The sequence below is a fragment of the Gordionus sp. m RMFG-2023 genome, chromosome 2 (genome assembly GCF_954871325.1).
Source record: "Gordionus sp. m RMFG-2023 chromosome 2, tfGorSpeb1-WG-v2, whole genome shotgun sequence".
Classification (NCBI taxonomy): Eukaryota; Metazoa; Nematomorpha; class Gordioida; order Chordodea; family Parachordodidae; genus Gordionus; species Gordionus sp. m RMFG-2023.
The window spans coordinates 23,237,493-23,256,391 of NC_088776.1; the positions used below are offsets into that span (position 1 = coordinate 23,237,493).

Consider the following 18,899-nt stretch of genomic DNA (forward strand, 5'->3'; position numbering starts at 1 on the left):
ACTGTTAGTCGGAGTCGAAAAAAAAATACGAACTTTGGGTCGGGGTCACAACTCGAGGCGATTTAACAACACTACTTACAGCTCATAGCCCCCCTCACTTGTACCCCGGATAATTAGTTACATGAAGCCGTTACGAAATTTGAAGGGAAGATTTTTAAGCCAACGGTATGATTAAAATAAATTATAATATATAACAGTTGATGATTAAATAAAGTAAAATATATCACAGCTGATGATTAAAATAGTTTTGTTAAACGGCTCGTGAGCCGATTTTTAAAAGCGGCTAACTCAATATTTTAGCCAGAAAAATATCTAAGACTCGAGATTTCGATAATACATGTCTAGACCTTTGTTCCTTCTATGAGCAGAATCTTCAGACTTACATAATATTTTTCTGGATAAAATATTGAGTTAGCCATTTTTAAAAATCAGCTGAAAACTAGCCGTTTAACAACACTAGATTAAAAAATATTCTTTGTTATCCGGAATATATTTTAACAGTTTAACAGACAAATGTCTATAATTATCAATCTTAATACAATTACAAATTTTATGTAAATTACATAATATACATAATAATTTACATTTGACGGGAAGAACTAGTTTCAACGTAAGTTATTAAGATATGGCGTCTGTTGATTCTTTGTCATTGATTATAAAGGAAATATTACCATTTAGTTCAAAAGATGTTCATCCATTTAGTCAAGTATTATAAAGAATATTCATAATATCTAGTGTTTTGTTAGAATACATTTATTGCTCGGTATCTACACAATTTATCAATAATTGACCCTAGAACTTTATTTGTCTCTAAAGTATGTATTGTAAAATAATATTTCTCTATTTATAAATTAGGCATCACTGTTTAAGTATATAAAAATTTTAAATGATTACAAAGAATATTCTGGTTTAAATGAAAATGATACTTCTTCAATGTTAAGGAACAATCAATTTAACTATGATATGATTGAAATAAAAAAAGCCTATAAATATGTTTCAGCAAATATTCACCCAGACACAAATCAAAGAATATTTCCATTATTTACAATGAGTGGTTTTATTTTAAGTGGAATCCCTATTATATCTGGAATGCTATATTTTCATTCTAACTCCTATAGTAATCTTTTATTAAGAAGTCACAAAACTCAATTTTTATACAAATCTTTTCCTATTATTTTTTTTCAATGGCTAAATCAAACCCAAAATGCTTTATTCAATTTTGCAAATAAAAACTCCACTATGGTTTTTTTTATTTAATACGATTAATTATATACAATATTCTATTCAGGATTATTCAACACACATGTTTTTATCTAGTTATCTATTAGCCTCATTTAGTGCAGTTGGTATTGCCATAGGTATAAGTTTTCAAAACAATAATGTAAGCATTTATATAGGCCTAGATTCTATATATAAACGAAAAATTAAAAAACTTAAATATGGCAAAAGTTTTAATAAATTTATTCCATTTGTAACTGTAGGTATTATTATTATAATGGGTATTAGTAAATATTTTATAATAGCATTGGCAAACATTGTAAATTTGATATCTATGAGATATCCAGAATTAAAAGCAGGTATCAAAATAATGGCAAAGGATGGTACAATATTAGGAAGATCTCAATTAGCTTCTCAGAAAGTATTTTAAAAAATGAATATGAATAACTTCAATTTAAAGGGCTCTGCTTTGATCCTGGTGTTGCCCCAAATCCTAGGCATAAATGTCCTTGACAAAAATATACAGTAGTGATCTGCATCAGGTTTAATTTTTAAAGCCTAGCCCAGCACAAAATTATTCAAAAAAAGTTTTGCCAGCCTGACCCGAACCCAAAATTTTTTAAAAAAAAATTTGCCAGTTTGGCCCTAATTTATTTAAATATAGAAATTAGTTTTTTCAAATTATAATTTATATTTTTTAAAAATTATTATACCCAAAATAAAAGATATATGTCATATGGTGTTTAGTTTCTATAAATAAAATTAAATATTTTTATTTTACTTAAAAAAATCAACATAAAATTGATAAATTTATATATATTTAAAAATATTCCAAGGCCAAACCCAACCTGGCCTAAATTTTTTTAAAAAATATAAGGCCTGACCCATCCTGAACCCAATTTTTTAAAAAATATAGGCCTGGCCTGACCATTTGGGCCAGAGCTAATTTTGCAGATCTCTAATATATAGACATAAATATCCCAATATATTTTAAATATTTTTGGGAATTTTTTTAGAAAATATTGTTAATTTATTATATTAGAAATCTATTAAAATCAAATACTTGAAGTCATAAATTTATATAATCTTGTACAAATCTTAGTTTTCTATATATTATAATATATTAAATTTACTAAACAATAACTATATTTTTATAAATAATTTTTTTGTATATTATATATTAACCCTGACCCCACTTTCATGCACAATTTATTACTAAATTTTATAAAACCCATTTATAATATATTAACCCCTGTATCTGTTGGATTTCTGCTATATCTCACTTTTGGCTAACTGCTAGCACTAATTTTCTGCAGAAAAGAGGTTCTAAAAAATAAAACCTACCAGAAATAAAACGCGTACATATGGAATAGCTCAGGTGTATTAACCTATCACTAAGCCATTAAACCACTAAGATGCTTTAAAATATTCATAAAAAATTGACTATTAATAAATCCATTTAAAATATGTATAACCCTAATCCTGTATCCGTAGTGGCTAATTACCAGAGTTGTTAAAAGATACCTTTTAAATGGATCTAGATACAGATACATCGTCTAAAATAAAGATACAGATATTTTAATCAAAAATCTATCTAGATACAGATACCACATTTTTATATCTAGATACAGGATCTAGATACTTGTATCTAGATTCTTTAACAACTCTGCTAATTACCATCTCTCTAACCATTTGCTAAATTATTGTGTGATTATTTTCAAAAAAAGAGGTCTCTAAAAATTGATCCTTCCAGGAATCAAATGCAAAAACGGAATAGTTATAATGCATTTAGTATCATATTAATTATACCACTTGTACTTTAAAATATTGATCTTCCAGGAATCAAATGCAAAAACGGAATAGTTATAATGCATTTAGTATCATATCAATTATACCACTTGTACTTTAAAATATTGATCCTTCCAGGAATCAAATGCAAAAATGGAATAGTTATAATGCATTTAGTATCATATCAATTATACCACTTGTACTTTAAAATATTCATTAAAAATTGAGTATTTATTTTAACAGTTTAATGCAGAAACTGGCTTATCTCAAACTTGAAGCGATTGATTGGAAAAATTGATGCTACAGGATCATCAGAAAACCGGTGTGGTGGTGGACCACAACGTAGTTTCTGTTAAAACACCCTCATCGACTCAAGAAGACTAACTTGGCACCCACAGAATATTTCTTCAAGTATCTCCGAAAGTGCTATTTCACAAACTACATTGCATCGGATTATTTACAAAGAGCTACAGTTGAAAGGTTTTTTAAAAAAACCTAGGACCTAACGGAGCAAATGAGATTGCTCGTCTTGTACTTACTGAACAACTTTTACGAAAATACCTTCAGGGGTTAGTACATTTAATCTAAAAAAGCTGTTTTTGCAGTTTTAATGGAAAAAAAGAAAGTTGCAATAATCGATTGCTGGTACAACATTTGACCAAAAATAATTATAAAATTTGATGTTTTTTTTCGAACTGAAAAGTTAATAAAAATGATTTTTACATGTTGGAAAGTTCGATTTTGTTAGTCCAACTTTAAATGTGCATGACTTTGGACCCTGTTGATAGAATTTGCAGAAAACACAAATAATTTATCTTTCTCTCAATATATAAAATTTTATTAAATTATTTTTAGAATTAACAGATTTAATTGCTGTAACGGTATCAGTTCAATTGGAACAGTGTATAAGGATGAATAATAAATTTTATGACTAAAAACACTTCTGCTAAATTTGGTAGCTGGCACTATCAGATAGCAATATATAAAATAATTATTAATACTTATTAGTCAATCAAAACTGTTTACTTTAAAGGAGTTAAGATATTAAAAAATTTCATACCAGTTCACACTCATTTTTAGAGTTTCGGGTGGCAAATTTTTAACGGCTATCTTTGAATCCCTTATATATATATACTTTTTTCGAAAATATATCATTTTATATTTTTACCTACAAATAACTATGTGGTGTATTCTTTCGGTGCAATTATTTCTTTAATTAAATAATATTTTCTTAATTCCTTTAATTAATTTGTAAAAATTTTGTATAAAAAATTATATTAAAAATGGTGGATTATATAAATTATTACAAAGTAACTTGCAATGTAGATAGTTACTTTTGAAACTTAGCTATTACTAGTTTTGAGATAGTGTAACTATATTATAACTAGTTATTTAAAAATGTAACGATTTTAAACAGTACTACTATTTTGAATGGAAATTAAACCAAAGGACCAGGATTTAGGAAGCTAGAATATAATTAATTATCACTCAGTCTTTGAAAACTATCACAAATTATTTTGATTAATTCCTATAAAGCGAAAAAATGATGTTTATTAATCCTGATATATTTTATAGTAAAAATAAGTTCAAAATACATTATGGAAATAAAAATTACACTTTTAAAAAACTTACATTATCAGGCCTGGCATGCTTTTAATAACCTACATTTCCAAGTTTATCATGACTTTTTATAAATTTACTTTTTCAGGTCTGGCCTGATTTTTATTATTTACGTTTAATTTATATTTTTTAATTGACCCCTCTTTAATCTAATAAAGGCAGAGTTGTTAACGCTCTTTTTTAAAAGTAGCTAACTCCCGCTCATACTTTCTCAAAAGGAGCTAGCTCCCGCTCCAAGTAATGGAGTGCCACTCCATGGCCGCTCCTTTGATTTTCATTTTTTCGAAACAAAATCATATTTTTTTATTAAAAATGTTTTATTTATATTAAATGATATATCAAAATATTTCTAATCTTTTATTAGCTTTTAGAAGTAATAAATTTTTTAAATTTGAATTTAACAAACATCCATGCTTCTTCCCTAAAACCTGTTTAGCATTACTAAAAAGGCGCTCATCAGGAGCACTAGTGGGAAGAGGGGTATTGTATTATATAAAAATATTTTTTAATTCAGGAAATTTATCAAAAATGGTAATTTTGATATTATTATTTAAAAAATATTTGTCCAATATATTATCTTACAAATCATTACAGGATTCCCGTGGAATAGTAGCTATTTTTGCATCAGTATTTGTTTTCTTAAAAATTTATTAATTTGTATTTTATTTCCATATTTTGTGCACATTTTATCCATTCTTAATTTAATTTGAATACAGGATAGATAATAACAGCAATGATATTTTCATCATTATAAACATTTGAAAATCTGCAATAAAGTCATTTAAATAGAAAATTTATTTTGTATTTCGGTTTTTTCTATGATGTCTGGATCCATAATATCAAAAACTATTTTTTTATCATATCTATAAAATGAATTTTAATATGACTTGCAAGATTTTTTAAAAAATTTTTAATGTTTAATATTTTAACTGATTTAGATCAAAAACCAATATAAACGGCTAAACATTTAATATTGCATAAATTTAAATAAAATGAAATTTTATTTTTATTGAATTTTAATTAATAAATAGATTTATTAATATTTAAAAAATAATGTGATTTATGCAGTAAATTTAAAAGAACGGTGGAGGGGCGCTCCTCCACTTCAGCCTTAAAAGTAAACATGAAAATTTATATATAATATCATAATTTTTATTATTTAATATTTGAAATTTATATTTTCATTTTGTATTATAAACCTAAATCATATGGTGTAAATTATTTAAAATATCATCACAAATTGATATCCAAATCGATGTGAGTCTGGCAATCATAATATTAATGAAATGGAAGGTACCCTGGAAGAAAATATAATCTAAACTTGTGCCAGCTCCTAGCAGATTATGTTAAAAGGCATTGAGAGAAGGTAAATAAAATTTATTTACTATATTATGGAAATATTATTTTTACAGCAAAAAATAAATGTAATTATGACTGATACATAATGTAAGTTGGTTTAATTTATTTTGGATTCAATATTATATAGGTAGAAATCTAAGATGATATATAATTATTTTGATAATATTTTATTTTAACTTAAAGTTCAAAGCCAGAAGATTTATAAAATTTTATGATTAAGATATATTTTAAATACATTATGTTTGTAACTATTAGATTCCCCAACATATACAATGATGATAATGTATTAGCTGCCATGATTCATCCTAATTTTATACTAAACTGGCCATTCCAATGATTCTAAAGATAACGTGATAGGCTCTTGATAATGCTAATAATCTCATACTAAACAAAGATTTCCTAGTTATAAACGACTTTCACTGATAATTTAGTTTGAAATAAAGGGTACTAATATAATAGAAAATTTCCTAGACGCGTTTTTTAAATCTAAAAATACTCAAAATAATTTTTTTAAATTAAAAATATGCTAAAATTAAATATTGCTTTGCTCTCAAGTGCTAGTGTTGAGAGATTATTTATTAAGGCGACACTTATACTTTCTGATCGTCGCTCTAGTCTTAGGGATGATATTATAGAACTGATTTTATTATTAAAATGCAACAAAATAAATAAAAAATGAATATTACCATAAATTAATTTTTATTACGTAGATTATACTCTTTTTATATAAATTTTTTTTATAATTAAAGCTAACCTTAAATATTTATAAATGTTGATTTTTATGTATTATATTGTACAATTACATTATAAGCAAAAAATAAAAGAAATTTTTTTTATAAAAATTACCCAAAACTACTTTTATAAATGAGTAATTAATAGCGCACTACTTTTTTTGATGGGTAGCTATAGCGGTAAGTATGGTTTAACTACTCTGATCTTAATTTTAATATAGACAAAGGTGATATACTAGTGTTAAAAATGCTCTATTTTTAAAAACAACCAACTCAATATTTTATCCAGAAAAATATAACCTAACCTTGTAATTTTGCTCAGAAAGGCTTGCAAATCTATTAGGTAAATTTCGAGGCTTAGGCAATATTTTTCTTGCTAAAATATTGAGTTAGTCTTTTAAAAATCTGCTCAAATCGAGCCGTGTGCGTGATCATTTGTCATCAAAAATTTTAATCAATTTATTTTTATATGTAAAAGTCCTTTGTTGCTACTAGTGTTGTTAAAAGTTACTTTTGAAACATTAGTATTTACATTGGTAAAAATGTAACTAGTTATTAGTTAGTTATATTTCACAAGTAACTAGTTACTTTACACATAATTTATATAACGCATTATATATTTGCTGAACGCATTTATATAATATAAAAAATTAGGATATAAAAATTATAATCAATTATATAAAAAAATAACAATTTATTTGTATTAAAAAATTTAACCGAAAAAAAATATCGGAAAATAGAATATATTTATATTTGCATTGTAAAAAAACATCTTTATTTTTCATAAAAATTAGAGTTTAATAAATGTTAATTTGTTTTTAATAAATTGATTTCAAATTTTTATCTACGCTCGTTTCTCTCCAAAAATGAGCTTTCCTATACTGAATAAACCTTCTACGGGAGCACTTGATGTAAGGACATTATATTTAAATTTGGGAAATCATATAAAGATAATGTGTTATTAGTGGATTTTATAAAATTTTCTATAAGTTTATTATCAACAATATTTTGTCACTTTAAGTCAAAAAATCCAACTACATCAAATGATGTTGGTTTCGAACATGATTCATTTGTCTGAGATTCACCCTGAGGTATAAACTTAAAATTTCCTTTTTTTTTGCTTTATTCCTTTCATGCCTTATCCAAGGCCAGTCAGTTTTAAATAATGATAAGAATTGCAACAATAAAACTATCATTATCATAAAGATCAATAAACCTGAAACATTATATTATTAATTTTTAAAAAATTATATAATTTAAGTTACCTTTTTTTAATACTAGCAAATATAGCATCCTGACAATATTTTAATCCTTGCACATCTTCTAGACATAAGTATCTGTTATTGATGGGGTATAATAACCCAGATCTGATGGCCCATATTTGTTTTGTAAGTTCCATAAAAGTTGGCATTTATCTTTCTTATACTCCACATAATTTAAAAGTATTTTTTTGGCATCTTGTGTTGCCATTAAGTTTAATGTGACAAGAACATCTTTGATGTCTGGGAAGATAGTCGAAGTCATTTATATCATAATTGGTTAGCCTAGAAGAAGACATATCTTCTATTGAGATATATTCAATATATGAATCATTATCTTCCTCCATTACAGAAAAGAAAATCTATTTGGACAGGAAATTATATTCTTGTTGCATATCCTTTGCGAACACAAATCAGATTTAAACATAATTTAAAATTAATTTACCACAACACATTAAATAAAATTATTTTAGATTTATACATATATATTTTTAAAAGTATCTAGTTACTTTGGGCAGTTACATTCAAAAAAATATGTTACTGTTATTTTTTAGCAAAAATTACAGGTGCCTATTTACGGGTAATATTATATTTTTTAGCGGGCCTGGATTTAAAAAAATATTTTTTAATGGGCTTGGGCATAAAATTTGAATTATTTAAAACAGTTGCTAATTTAAAGAAATATTGCCTTTTTTCCTTCTAATAATAATAAATTTCAGTATTGTAAACAAAATGATTGCCTAAATATATTTAAATATTGTTTATTTTCATTAAATAAAAAAAAAATTTGGATATGGGCTTGGGCCAGGTTTGGGAATTTTTTTTGAAACATCATGGGCTTGGGCCAGACTTGAGAACGGGCTTGGGCCTAAAAAAAATTTTTTACTGCGGGCCTGGCCTGGGCCAAAAAATTAAGGCCCATGAAGGTCTCTGGTTTCTACTTAGCACATTTATTTTCAAAACAATTTTTATTATTTCGTATTTTATCATTAAGCTGTCAAAATCATTATCTTATATCAAAATACAAGTTCAATTTACACTTTTAAATCGATAGCAATTATATTAATATATGTTTTTATAATATATTATTTCATGGTTAGTAAAAAAAAAATCAATCAGTTATATGATTTTTATTAGAGACCTGCAGGCCTAGCTCTAACCCTGGTATATGGACCAGGCCGTATTTTAATTTTTTTTAAAAAAATAACTGGGCCAGGTCATAATGCCATTAGGTATAAAAATAAATGTAATATATTTAAAAAAATCTGACACGGGCCCCACAAATATAAAACATAGGCCAGGCCATATTTTTTTATCTGGTTTTTATAAGGAAAATGCTAATTGACAACATTGGGGTTTTCTAATGCAATTTTTTCCATGAAATATTGAAAATGATATATAAAGTATTGAAATTTAATTATTTTAGGTAGCTTTTATTTTTTTATAATTTGTTAGATAACCTCAAATTCTATAAGAACAGGTAGATATTTCCGAGGTTGACGACCTATGATATTTTGCCAGATATTGGGTTAGAACTTATGATACTATCCTAAATAATAGGAAAACCCTATAGCAAAATAATAATTTATATAAATTTAATACATAATAAACATGAATTTCTTTCCCCCAAGGAAGAAATTTCGCTATTCGAATATTAAAAAAAATATATAGACGATACCATTAACATTTTGCCTTGCATATATTTATTCTTTTCAATCCTCTGGAAAATCATCAACTACAAATCACGGGCATTGCTAAATTGCTATTAATAATAAAATATGGGGCCCTAGTGACATTGATTCTACAATTCTTGACAAGAAATAGATTATTAGAATTGAGAAAATGCTTTCATATTAATGATAATATAATCCTTAGGTGTCAGCCTAATTATGATAAACTTTTCAAACTAAGACCATTTTTGTGCAATAAAACTTGAGAAAAATTCAATTGAAGGAGATCCATTGACGAAATGTTAGCCCCCTTCAAAGGTCGATGTAAATTAAAGTAATATATTCACTAAAAATCGCAAAAATAGTGAATTAAAATTTTCGCTTTATATGGATCATCTGGAATGCTATATGATTTCGAGATATATTTTTAAAAAAATCTATAAATATAAAAACATTTTTGATGGAGATTAGATGTCTACAATGGGCGGACTAGTTTTAAAATTTTTTAACCCACCAACATATGATTTTTTAAAACTTATTCGCCTGCTCATTTATCTAAAGGTTTTGTTTAACCTGTCTATTTGAATGTTTAAAAATTATACTAATGGCTGGTTTGGCTCTTTATTTTAATGTAATTCTTATTAAACATAAAATATGCAATATGCAATATTATGAAAAAAAATTATAATTTTTAATAATAAAAATCTGTTCTACTCACTTCGCCAGAAAAATAAATATTCACCTGCCCACGCTCGCCCATTATTTTAAAATATCTTTTAACCCGTCCTCCACCAATGTTTAAAATATTTTAGAAAACTCATCCACGATCTAAAAACATGCCCATTGCAGACTTCTAGCGGAAATATCGCTTTCGATTTTTAGCTCCCACATAAAAATCATAAAATTAATATTGAGAAATTTTTCCTACTTAGAATTTAGCAGTTGCTCTCAAAGATAATGGCTTTATCATTGTAGGGAATGTAAGATCAAATCTATTATCAGGATGCCATCAGGTTGATGGCAATATTTTTTTTAAAAAGGAAAAGGGTCCCTTAATTATTGGTGGATTCTAATAATATTATAATTTGCAAATGGTTTGATAACAAATCGGTTATCACCTTTATCATGATTTATGGATATATGTTCCAAATCATGTACGAAAAGATGGTCAGTATCTGATAAATCTTTTCTCAATGTCGAAATTCCGGCCATAGTTAAAGCCTATAACAGTGGTACAGGTGGGGTAGATCTCCGAGATATGTTGATTGTATAATGGAAACATTATTTGTTCTTTTATTAGATTCCTATGTAGTGAATTCATGATTGCTCATTGACACCCTATGAAACAGAAAAATAGTAAAAACAGGGAATCGAACCGAACCCGGGTTTTTGGTGAAGAAAATCTGAACCCCGTTTATAAAATTTTCAAAACCCTGAACCGAACCCGTAAACCCTGGTTCAGTGTATTGTTTAAAATCATATAAGATATTTATATAATTGTAAATACAAATATTAATAATTTAATTGAGATTTTATAATATTTTCAAATTTCCAATTAAGTGAAGTATTAATAAATTTTAAACAACTTTAATTCATTTAAGCCATTTTTAAATTTATTCCCAAAAATTCCTATTGGTGCTAATAAATTTTAAACAATTAAATTCATTTACGCCATTTATTTTTAATTTATTCTCAAAGATTATTAATTAGAGGAAAGTGAACAAGTCAACGTAAAAATTATTATATTGGATATTGTTAATTTAACTTCAATACTCCAGTGAAAAAAATGACGTTAGTACTCGGGTGGGGTTTAATAGATCCTAATTTCAAATGTATATATCCAGTTATATTCATTTTTATTTAATATTTGGATATAAGATAGAACTAACCTTAAACTTGATAAAATATTTATTTATTTTTTATTTTAAGCTTAGATTAAAGATGATGAGGATAATTATAATTTGTGCCAAAATTTTCTAAAAGCTTACTTTTTTTAATTTTCAAATTTAATCATGATAATTCATAATAAGGATCTTTATTCTTCAATAAAAAAAAATTACATACATTTTAACATTAAAAAAATATAGAACATTGAAATATGTTAAATTTGACATGCAAAACATTTATTACATAAAACTTTAATGTGTTCTAAACATAAATTTATTTTACATATTTGAAAAAATTTTTTTTTATTTTGATGGTTAGATTTAAAAATTTCAGCTAAATAAAGATATCCCATTTATGTCTTGAAATATGTTACATCAACTTCTTTAGTAGAACTTTCATATTGGTCAGTATTGTTGTTACATATAATTTTAATTTTTTCATTGGTATGATAAATAATATCTTCAATCATTGGTGTTATGAACAAGTCAAAACATTTTTCTGGAGTGTCAGCTTCTTTTCCTTATTCTTTTGCTCATGGTAGATGAATAACTAATTTTTTTGATGAGTTCTTATTCTTTGATTATTAAAATCCTTTATCCACTTAGTTAACTTATTTTTTTTAGCTAATTTTAAAGAGAAATATACTATGGTAAATGATTTCATTTGCCTAAATAATATTAAGTTTATTGTCTTCAACTAATATTTCTTCATCTAATTCAGATTGTGTATCATGATCACTATCATATATAAAATCTTCATCCTCGCTATTAATTATATTGTCATAATCACCTCAAATAAATAATATTACATCTTAAATAATTATATATTTAGTTTCATACTCTGCAAAAATCATTATAAATGATAAAAATAATTTGAGAAAAGGTCAGCTGGTGAAAAATAAAAAAACTCCACCAGAGAAAATCTTTACGTTTTTTTTCATATATCTCATTCAAAATATAAGATATTATAGTAGTATATATTTATAAATAAATATCTTAAAAAATAACAAATTTACTCTGGTTGGGTCTCACAAACCCCAATCAGTCACAAAATGCTTATATCTTAAAAACTACTAAACCATAATATATGAAATTTGGAATATAGATTCTAAGATATATTTGATGAAGCTACTGAAAAATCAAGATCATAATATTAAACCGTTTTTATGTAATATCATTTCTAGCATGCCTGGTTCATATACCCCACCAGAGTATTGAAGGGTTAAAGAAATACATTAAATAAAATTAATACATGATTATTTGTATTTTTAACTATATTTTGCCTATAAATAAAATAAAAAATGTAATTTTTATACCAAATCTATGTCTTGTTTTTAATTATGATTAAAATATAGAATATTTTTTTTATCAATTCTTAAACTCGAGCTAAACCCGTTACCAAACCTGGGTTCAAAAATATTTCACTGAACTGAACCCAAACCCACCTATTTTTTTAACCTTATTTCACTGAAGTGAACCCGAACCCGCCTATTTTTTTAACCTTAAACCGCAAAAATTGCTGGGTTCACATCCCTGAGTAAAAATATCTTGGCATTTCTCAGATAGCTAAGGGATTGATGATGGTTGGAAAGGGAAATGATCAAAAATAAAGTAAACCAACTTAGAAAATTAAAAAGAAGGAAATGAGTTTTCATCTAATCACAAAAGATGTAATAATACAAGGCATTGGCGTCAGCTAGTAAGCAAAGATGTAAGAAATGCATAAATGGTTATTCCAGATTAGATTGTATAAAATGTAAAATATCTGTTTAAATAAAAATCACAATTTATTCCTTAATCATTCAAAATAAATTGTATATTTTTTTTGCATATAAATATCCTAATGATAACAATAAATAATAAAAAAAAGTTGAAAATGTGTGGTTTGCATCTTGTTTAACTATTTTTTTGTCCAATGAAAAAAGTCAGATACAAAAGGGTTAACACTAGTGATTACTATGAAAATAATATAGAGAGAGTGGGGGGGGGGGTGTAATAACATTAATTTAGTGATAAAAAATATCTATACATTATCAATAAAAAATAATTTAGGCCTTATTAGAAACCTCAATAACCAGGGTTGTACTTCCAATACCCATATTGATATTTCCACCATTGATCATGACATATCTCACAAATAAGTTTAAAAGAAATAATAATACATCTTATATTTATATTAGAAAATTATTTGTTAAACATCGTAATTTCAAATTCCCTATAAATGTATGTGTAATTACTATATGTTTTACATTTGCTTTGCCTTTAGCTATAGCTATTTTCCCACAAATTTCAAAGGTACATTATTTTAATAAATATTTTATATTGAAATATTAGATTAATAAAAAGTATTTGGAAGCTAATTGGAGGAATGTCAATAAAAATATTCTATACAATAATAAAGCACAGGATATATTAGAAGATTCTTATGTTTATTTTAATAGAGGATTATAAATTTATATGAACTATTTATTTAGCATAGAATATTCAATTATATATCCAGTATTAAATATTTGCTTTTTAATATGCAATATAGTTTTCAATCTAATAAAATTATAGTCACATTCTTCAATCTGAAATGTTTAATTTATTATAATTATTTAATATAAATTACTTTATTGTCTAATATAGATTTAATTGTATCATTTATTGATTTTTGAATAAATGGTTCTAAATTTTTTCTAAAATAAAATTAAATTTTGTTTATATATAGATGGAATACTCAAAATCATCTTTAGAATAAAGAGTTACTAGATAATATCCCTTGCTATGATGCATTTCTAATTTCATTTCCATTAGTTTTTTTGATGAAAGTATTTTGTAAAATAAATCATTCACTTTTTTATAATTGGTTTCATTCTTATATTTAAATTTTTATTTAAAAATTTAATTAATAAACTACTTTAACATCTAACCCAAAAAGAGAGCATGGTATTAAATATGGTGGATACTTATTTATATTATATGGAATTTCTTGTTTAATAAAAATAGGTTGATCTAAATTTTCTTCCATATGTTCAATATTACCATAGTCAATAAAAAATATTGATAGAACTTTTGAACTCAGTGAACTAAATATATGATAGAATTTTTAAACAATTTAATTACCTTGTTTGTTTAATGTCTAATAATAAGCCTCTACCCCATTTTTTAACATGTTCATTTGAATTAAATGCTAATACCAAATTATGATTATTGTATAAATCTTTATATAATAAATCATCGTTTTGTGAATCTAGAGCAATTATGTTTGTTGGCAATTCTTCATCTTGGGAATTTTTATGAAATAATCTTTTATTATAATTTTCCTTAAATTTATGTCTTGGAAATTTAAGGTTATTCTGTGAATCTACTCTTTCGCGTTTAACCTTTTCATAATTTTTTAAACAATATACATGAACATCTTCTCTAAATTTGATAAAGTTTTTAATTAAGTCCTCTATAAATTAAAGAAGTATATTTATATAATAATATTTCAATACCGGTGCCATGTATTAAAAAGAATTCATTAATTGAGTACATACATGATACGAGAGCATATGTCTTTTCACTCATGATAATTTGAAATTTAAGAATTTGAAAATTTTAAATTGTGGTTAAAAATGGCAATAATTTTTTTACCTGACGAGAAAATAAACGTCAATATTGATGTTTTGACAAAAATGATTGATCAAGTTGTTTGTAAAATTTATAAATTATTTTTTGATGTTCGTAAAATGAAAGAACATAATGCTGCTAGAAGGCGCGTAACCAATGGGGGGGGGGAATTTTCCCTCCCATCGCAAATTTGACTGTTTTCATAAATATCATTTTAAGCTAATAAAATTTTTACCCCCCCCCCCCCCCCCCACTCCTACCCCCAATTAAAATTTTACAAATATTTGAATATCAATTTTCCAACATAAAACCTATTTTTATAAATAAATTTTTAATTTCCTTTCCTTGTGAGTACATTAACATTATTCAAAAATATTAATAAAATAGAAAAATTTTTAGTCAAAGAGATTGAAATTAAACGGTAATTTATTACTATTATATATAATTATTTTATTAAATTCAAAATTATTATGTAAAGGAATATATAAATCCTTGCTTAGCCATGAGGCCAATTATTTATTAAAAACAATACCATTGAAACACATAATTATTTTAAGCAAATAAATTTATTTAGAACTTTTATAAATATCCGCTAACTTTTAATGAATAAATAAGTTTAATCTTAAAAAAAAATTTTAAGATAAATACTCATTTTAAAAGAGAATTTGCTCAAAGAATAAGAGTTTCTATTCGAGAACAGCGAACTCTATATATATAAGTATGAAAAAATTGTATCTGTAAGTCGGCTCAAACTGCTCATTGAGCCGCTCGAGACAGCCGTTTTTACGACCAAAAACTCGAGTCGCGGCTTAGCCATTTAACAACACTAGTTAAAATTAATAAGTATTTTTATAATATTTTAACTATTAATAAATATCTATATTTTTTTAAATAATTTTCATTTTTACTTCCATTTCGTAGAATAGAAGAAATAGAAATACAAAAGTTAAATAAGGCAGAGCATGAAAAAAAAGTGATGTGTCGTCAGAAGCGATATCATTATTGAATTCAATTGATCAATCAGAGTTTATCATTGGTGTTAATTTCATCAATAAATTATTTTCCTATAGCTCACTACTTTGTAGAAATTTACAAAAACCAAATTTAGATTTAGTTCAGGTTATTGATTTGGCGGAAAATATATATGAACAGGTAAATACAATAAGAATGAATGTAGATGAATATTTTCATAATATTTTTTTATACGTTGAATCGAAGGCTAAATTTTACGATATAAAACTAATTAAACCTCGTCTAGCACCTAGGCAATTATTGAGATGTAAAATAAATATTGGCTCAACTGAAGAATATTATAAAATATTCATTTTCATCCCATTCTTAGATACTTTTTTATCGCAAATAAAAGTAAGGTTTTTAGATAAAAAAAACAAGTCTTTAGCAATCTTTAAATTTTATTACCTAAATATCCTTCTTCGTTTTCTAATGCCACTATTGGTTAAATTAAATATTTAGCAAAATTTTATTCCTATGATATTGTTACTGAAATAAATTTAATCAGTGAATTCGAATTGTGTTATAAATATTTACTACGTTTAGCTATTTTACCTTAGCATGCTATTTATGCGCTCAATCGGTGTAAAAAAACCTTGGCTCAATTTCCTAATATTTTGAAGTTGTTTTATATTCTTGCATGTTTGCCTATTACAACATGTAAGAATGAAAGGACTTTTTCCAACTTGAGAAGGTTGAAAACATATTTACGAATACTTCCGAATCTCGGCTAAATGGGTTAGCTCTGTTAAATATCCACAGTCCAACGACAAACGAAATTCTTGATGAATTGGCAACATTCCCAGGAAAATTATAATTATAGTATTTAATAAAAAAATTTGTTATTGTATTTGATGAGAAGTTAAAAAAAACTTGTTAATATTTTCTAGTCAATATTTTATACACACTACTATTAGTATTTTCAATAAAAAAATTATATTCTACTTATATTGTATGAGAATTTAAGGTGAGGCTAGTTTTTATAGCAAATTTTATTAATAAAATGACATTTATTTCATTTCAACTTTACATTTAAAAAAACTTTATTAAATATAATATATATACCTAACTTAAAATAATAAAAAATAGGCTTGTAATATCCAAAGGCACGAATTAGTAAATAATAGTTAAAAATAGAAAATATAATAGTTAAATTAGAAATATAATAGTTAAAAATAGAAATATAATAGTTAAATTAGAAATATATTAAAAATAGGAATATAATAGTTAAATTAGAAATATAATAGTTAAAAATAGAAATATAATAGTTAAAAATAGAAATATAATAGTTAAAAATAGAAATATAATAATTAAAAATAGAAATATAATAGTTAAAAATAGAAATATAATAGTTAAATTAGAAATATAATAGTTAAAAATATAAATATAATAGTTAAAAATAGAAATATAATAATTATTAAATTATGAATAATTTAATAGAATAGCTAAAACATAAGGTAAAAAGGGTTTGGGGGCGAAGTCCACAAAAAAATCCCCCCCCCCCCCCATACGAAAATTCTGGATACGCCACTGGCTGTTAGCGCTATATTGCAATAGTTACGCTGTAAATTTTTATATGAAGCCGTGCATATGCGTGATGCAATCTCCCTTTTTTAATGAAATAATTTTATACAAAAAATGATTGTCTAGTAGCATCTGATTCGATTTATTCTATTTATTTTTGAAAAATCAAGTTTCATGATACTTATATACAAAATATTACAAATGCGGATCAGCCTGAAGATGATGGCATATAAATATTTATTTAGATGCCGTATGACTAAATCACTTTTTAACTATGCCTAGAAAATATTGGAAGTTTTATTGTCTATTTTATTAATGTAATTCAATTATTAACTCGTTGGCATATCGAAACGAGTTATTATTCTTGGTTTCAAATTATGGGCATATTCAATTTATCATCCTCTCCACCTTTGGAGCAAATGATTATATTTTTAAATAATAAAATGTTAATATTCTTATCTTATTTATTTTTTAAAGAGCAACCTTTTTTCCCCTGACCGCTATTCGTTAATTTAAGTATTTTTGGTTTGTTATTTTTTATAAATATTATATCGATAGATATATTTAATATTTAAGAAAATTTCTACCATTTCTTTTATTGATTTTATTCTATCATCAATTTATTTTTTTTTCCTTTAGGCTGAGCTGTAATGATTTTTTTTAAAGGGAAATTTTTTCCTCATAAAATGAACTTATATAAGTCAATCATAATTTTATTGTTTTTATTGAACGGCGCAAAATGAGAGAAAATGAGGCTAAAAGTATGATATCAAACTTTTTTTAATTTAAAATTTTTCAAGCTGTATTTTTATTCGGCTTTTTTCTTAAAAGTATTCTAGCTGCCTTATAAGTATATTACTTTTCGACTAAATAACTAAGATTAAATATACTTTTCTGCCAATTTTATTATCATATGGAAAATTATATATAATTGAAATAATAATTAAAAAAATATATTGCATATTATATTTATAATGTAATTTACACTATATTTCAGTGACATTGAATGACTGAATAAAATTATTTATTTCTAGATTGAATTCTCTAGTTATTTCTAATTTTTACATATTTATAACAAAAAGTTCGATATGAGCATCAAATGAAAATATTTTATGACTGCAATGTTAATAATTGCTCTAAGTGGGTGACACAGGCCTTAGAAGTCTGGATTATTTAATTTTTAATCCTTTTTATAACATAATAAGATATTGCAGGGGCGTCGCTAGCCTTTACTACTGG

General features: G+C 25.1%; 2 protein-coding genes across 2 annotated transcripts; one reads left to right on the forward strand and one right to left on the reverse strand.

Moving 5' to 3' along the window:
• Positions 1–598: 598 nt before the first annotated feature.
• LOC135924195 (sideroflexin-5-like) lies at positions 599–13,982 on the forward strand. The gene is made up of 10 exons (XM_065459243.1): positions 599–610; positions 662–706; positions 747–815; positions 856–1,242; positions 1,289–1,358; positions 1,398–1,481; positions 1,524–1,639; positions 13,584–13,672; positions 13,712–13,826; positions 13,866–13,982. The coding sequence occupies exons 4-10, from the start codon at positions 934–936 to the stop codon at positions 13,980–13,982; spliced, it is 900 nt and encodes a 299-aa protein (XP_065315315.1). The 5' UTR covers positions 599–610; positions 662–706; positions 747–815; positions 856–933.
• Positions 13,896–15,124, reverse strand: LOC135925469 (uncharacterized). Its single transcript, XM_065460802.1, has 6 exons — positions 15,011–15,124; positions 14,637–14,967; positions 14,431–14,599; positions 14,251–14,387; positions 14,143–14,209; positions 13,896–14,101 (listed from the first exon to the last, which is right to left on the reverse strand). The coding sequence occupies exons 1-6, from the start codon at positions 15,081–15,083 to the stop codon at positions 13,994–13,996; spliced, it is 885 nt and encodes a 294-aa protein (XP_065316874.1). The 5' UTR covers positions 15,084–15,124; the 3' UTR covers positions 13,896–13,993.
• Positions 15,125–18,899: the final 3,775 nt, after the last annotated feature.

Excerpts from the sequence above, each read along its gene's own strand:
- LOC135924195 (XM_065459243.1), top strand. The coding sequence starts at position 934 with ATGTTAAGGAACAATCAATTTAACTATGATATGATTGAAATAAAAAAA. Across the intron at positions 13,673-13,711 it reads ATGACATATCTCACAAATAA|AAAATTATTTGTTAAACATC; the intron begins GTTTAAAAGAAA and ends TATTTATATTAG. Across the intron at positions 13,827-13,865 it reads TTTTCCCACAAATTTCAAAG|ATTAATAAAAAGTATTTGGA; the intron begins GTACATTATTTT and ends TTGAAATATTAG.
- LOC135925469 (XM_065460802.1), bottom strand. The coding sequence starts at position 15,083 with ATGAGTGAAAAGACATATGCTCTCGTATCATGTATGTACTCAATTAAT. Across the intron at positions 14,968-15,010 it reads CTTTTTAATACATGGCACCG|AGGACTTAATTAAAAACTTT; the intron begins GTATTGAAATAT and ends TTTAATTTATAG. Across the intron at positions 14,600-14,636 it reads TTAGACATTAAACAAACAAG|TTCACTGAGTTCAAAAGTTC; the intron begins GTAATTAAATTG and ends TCATATATTTAG.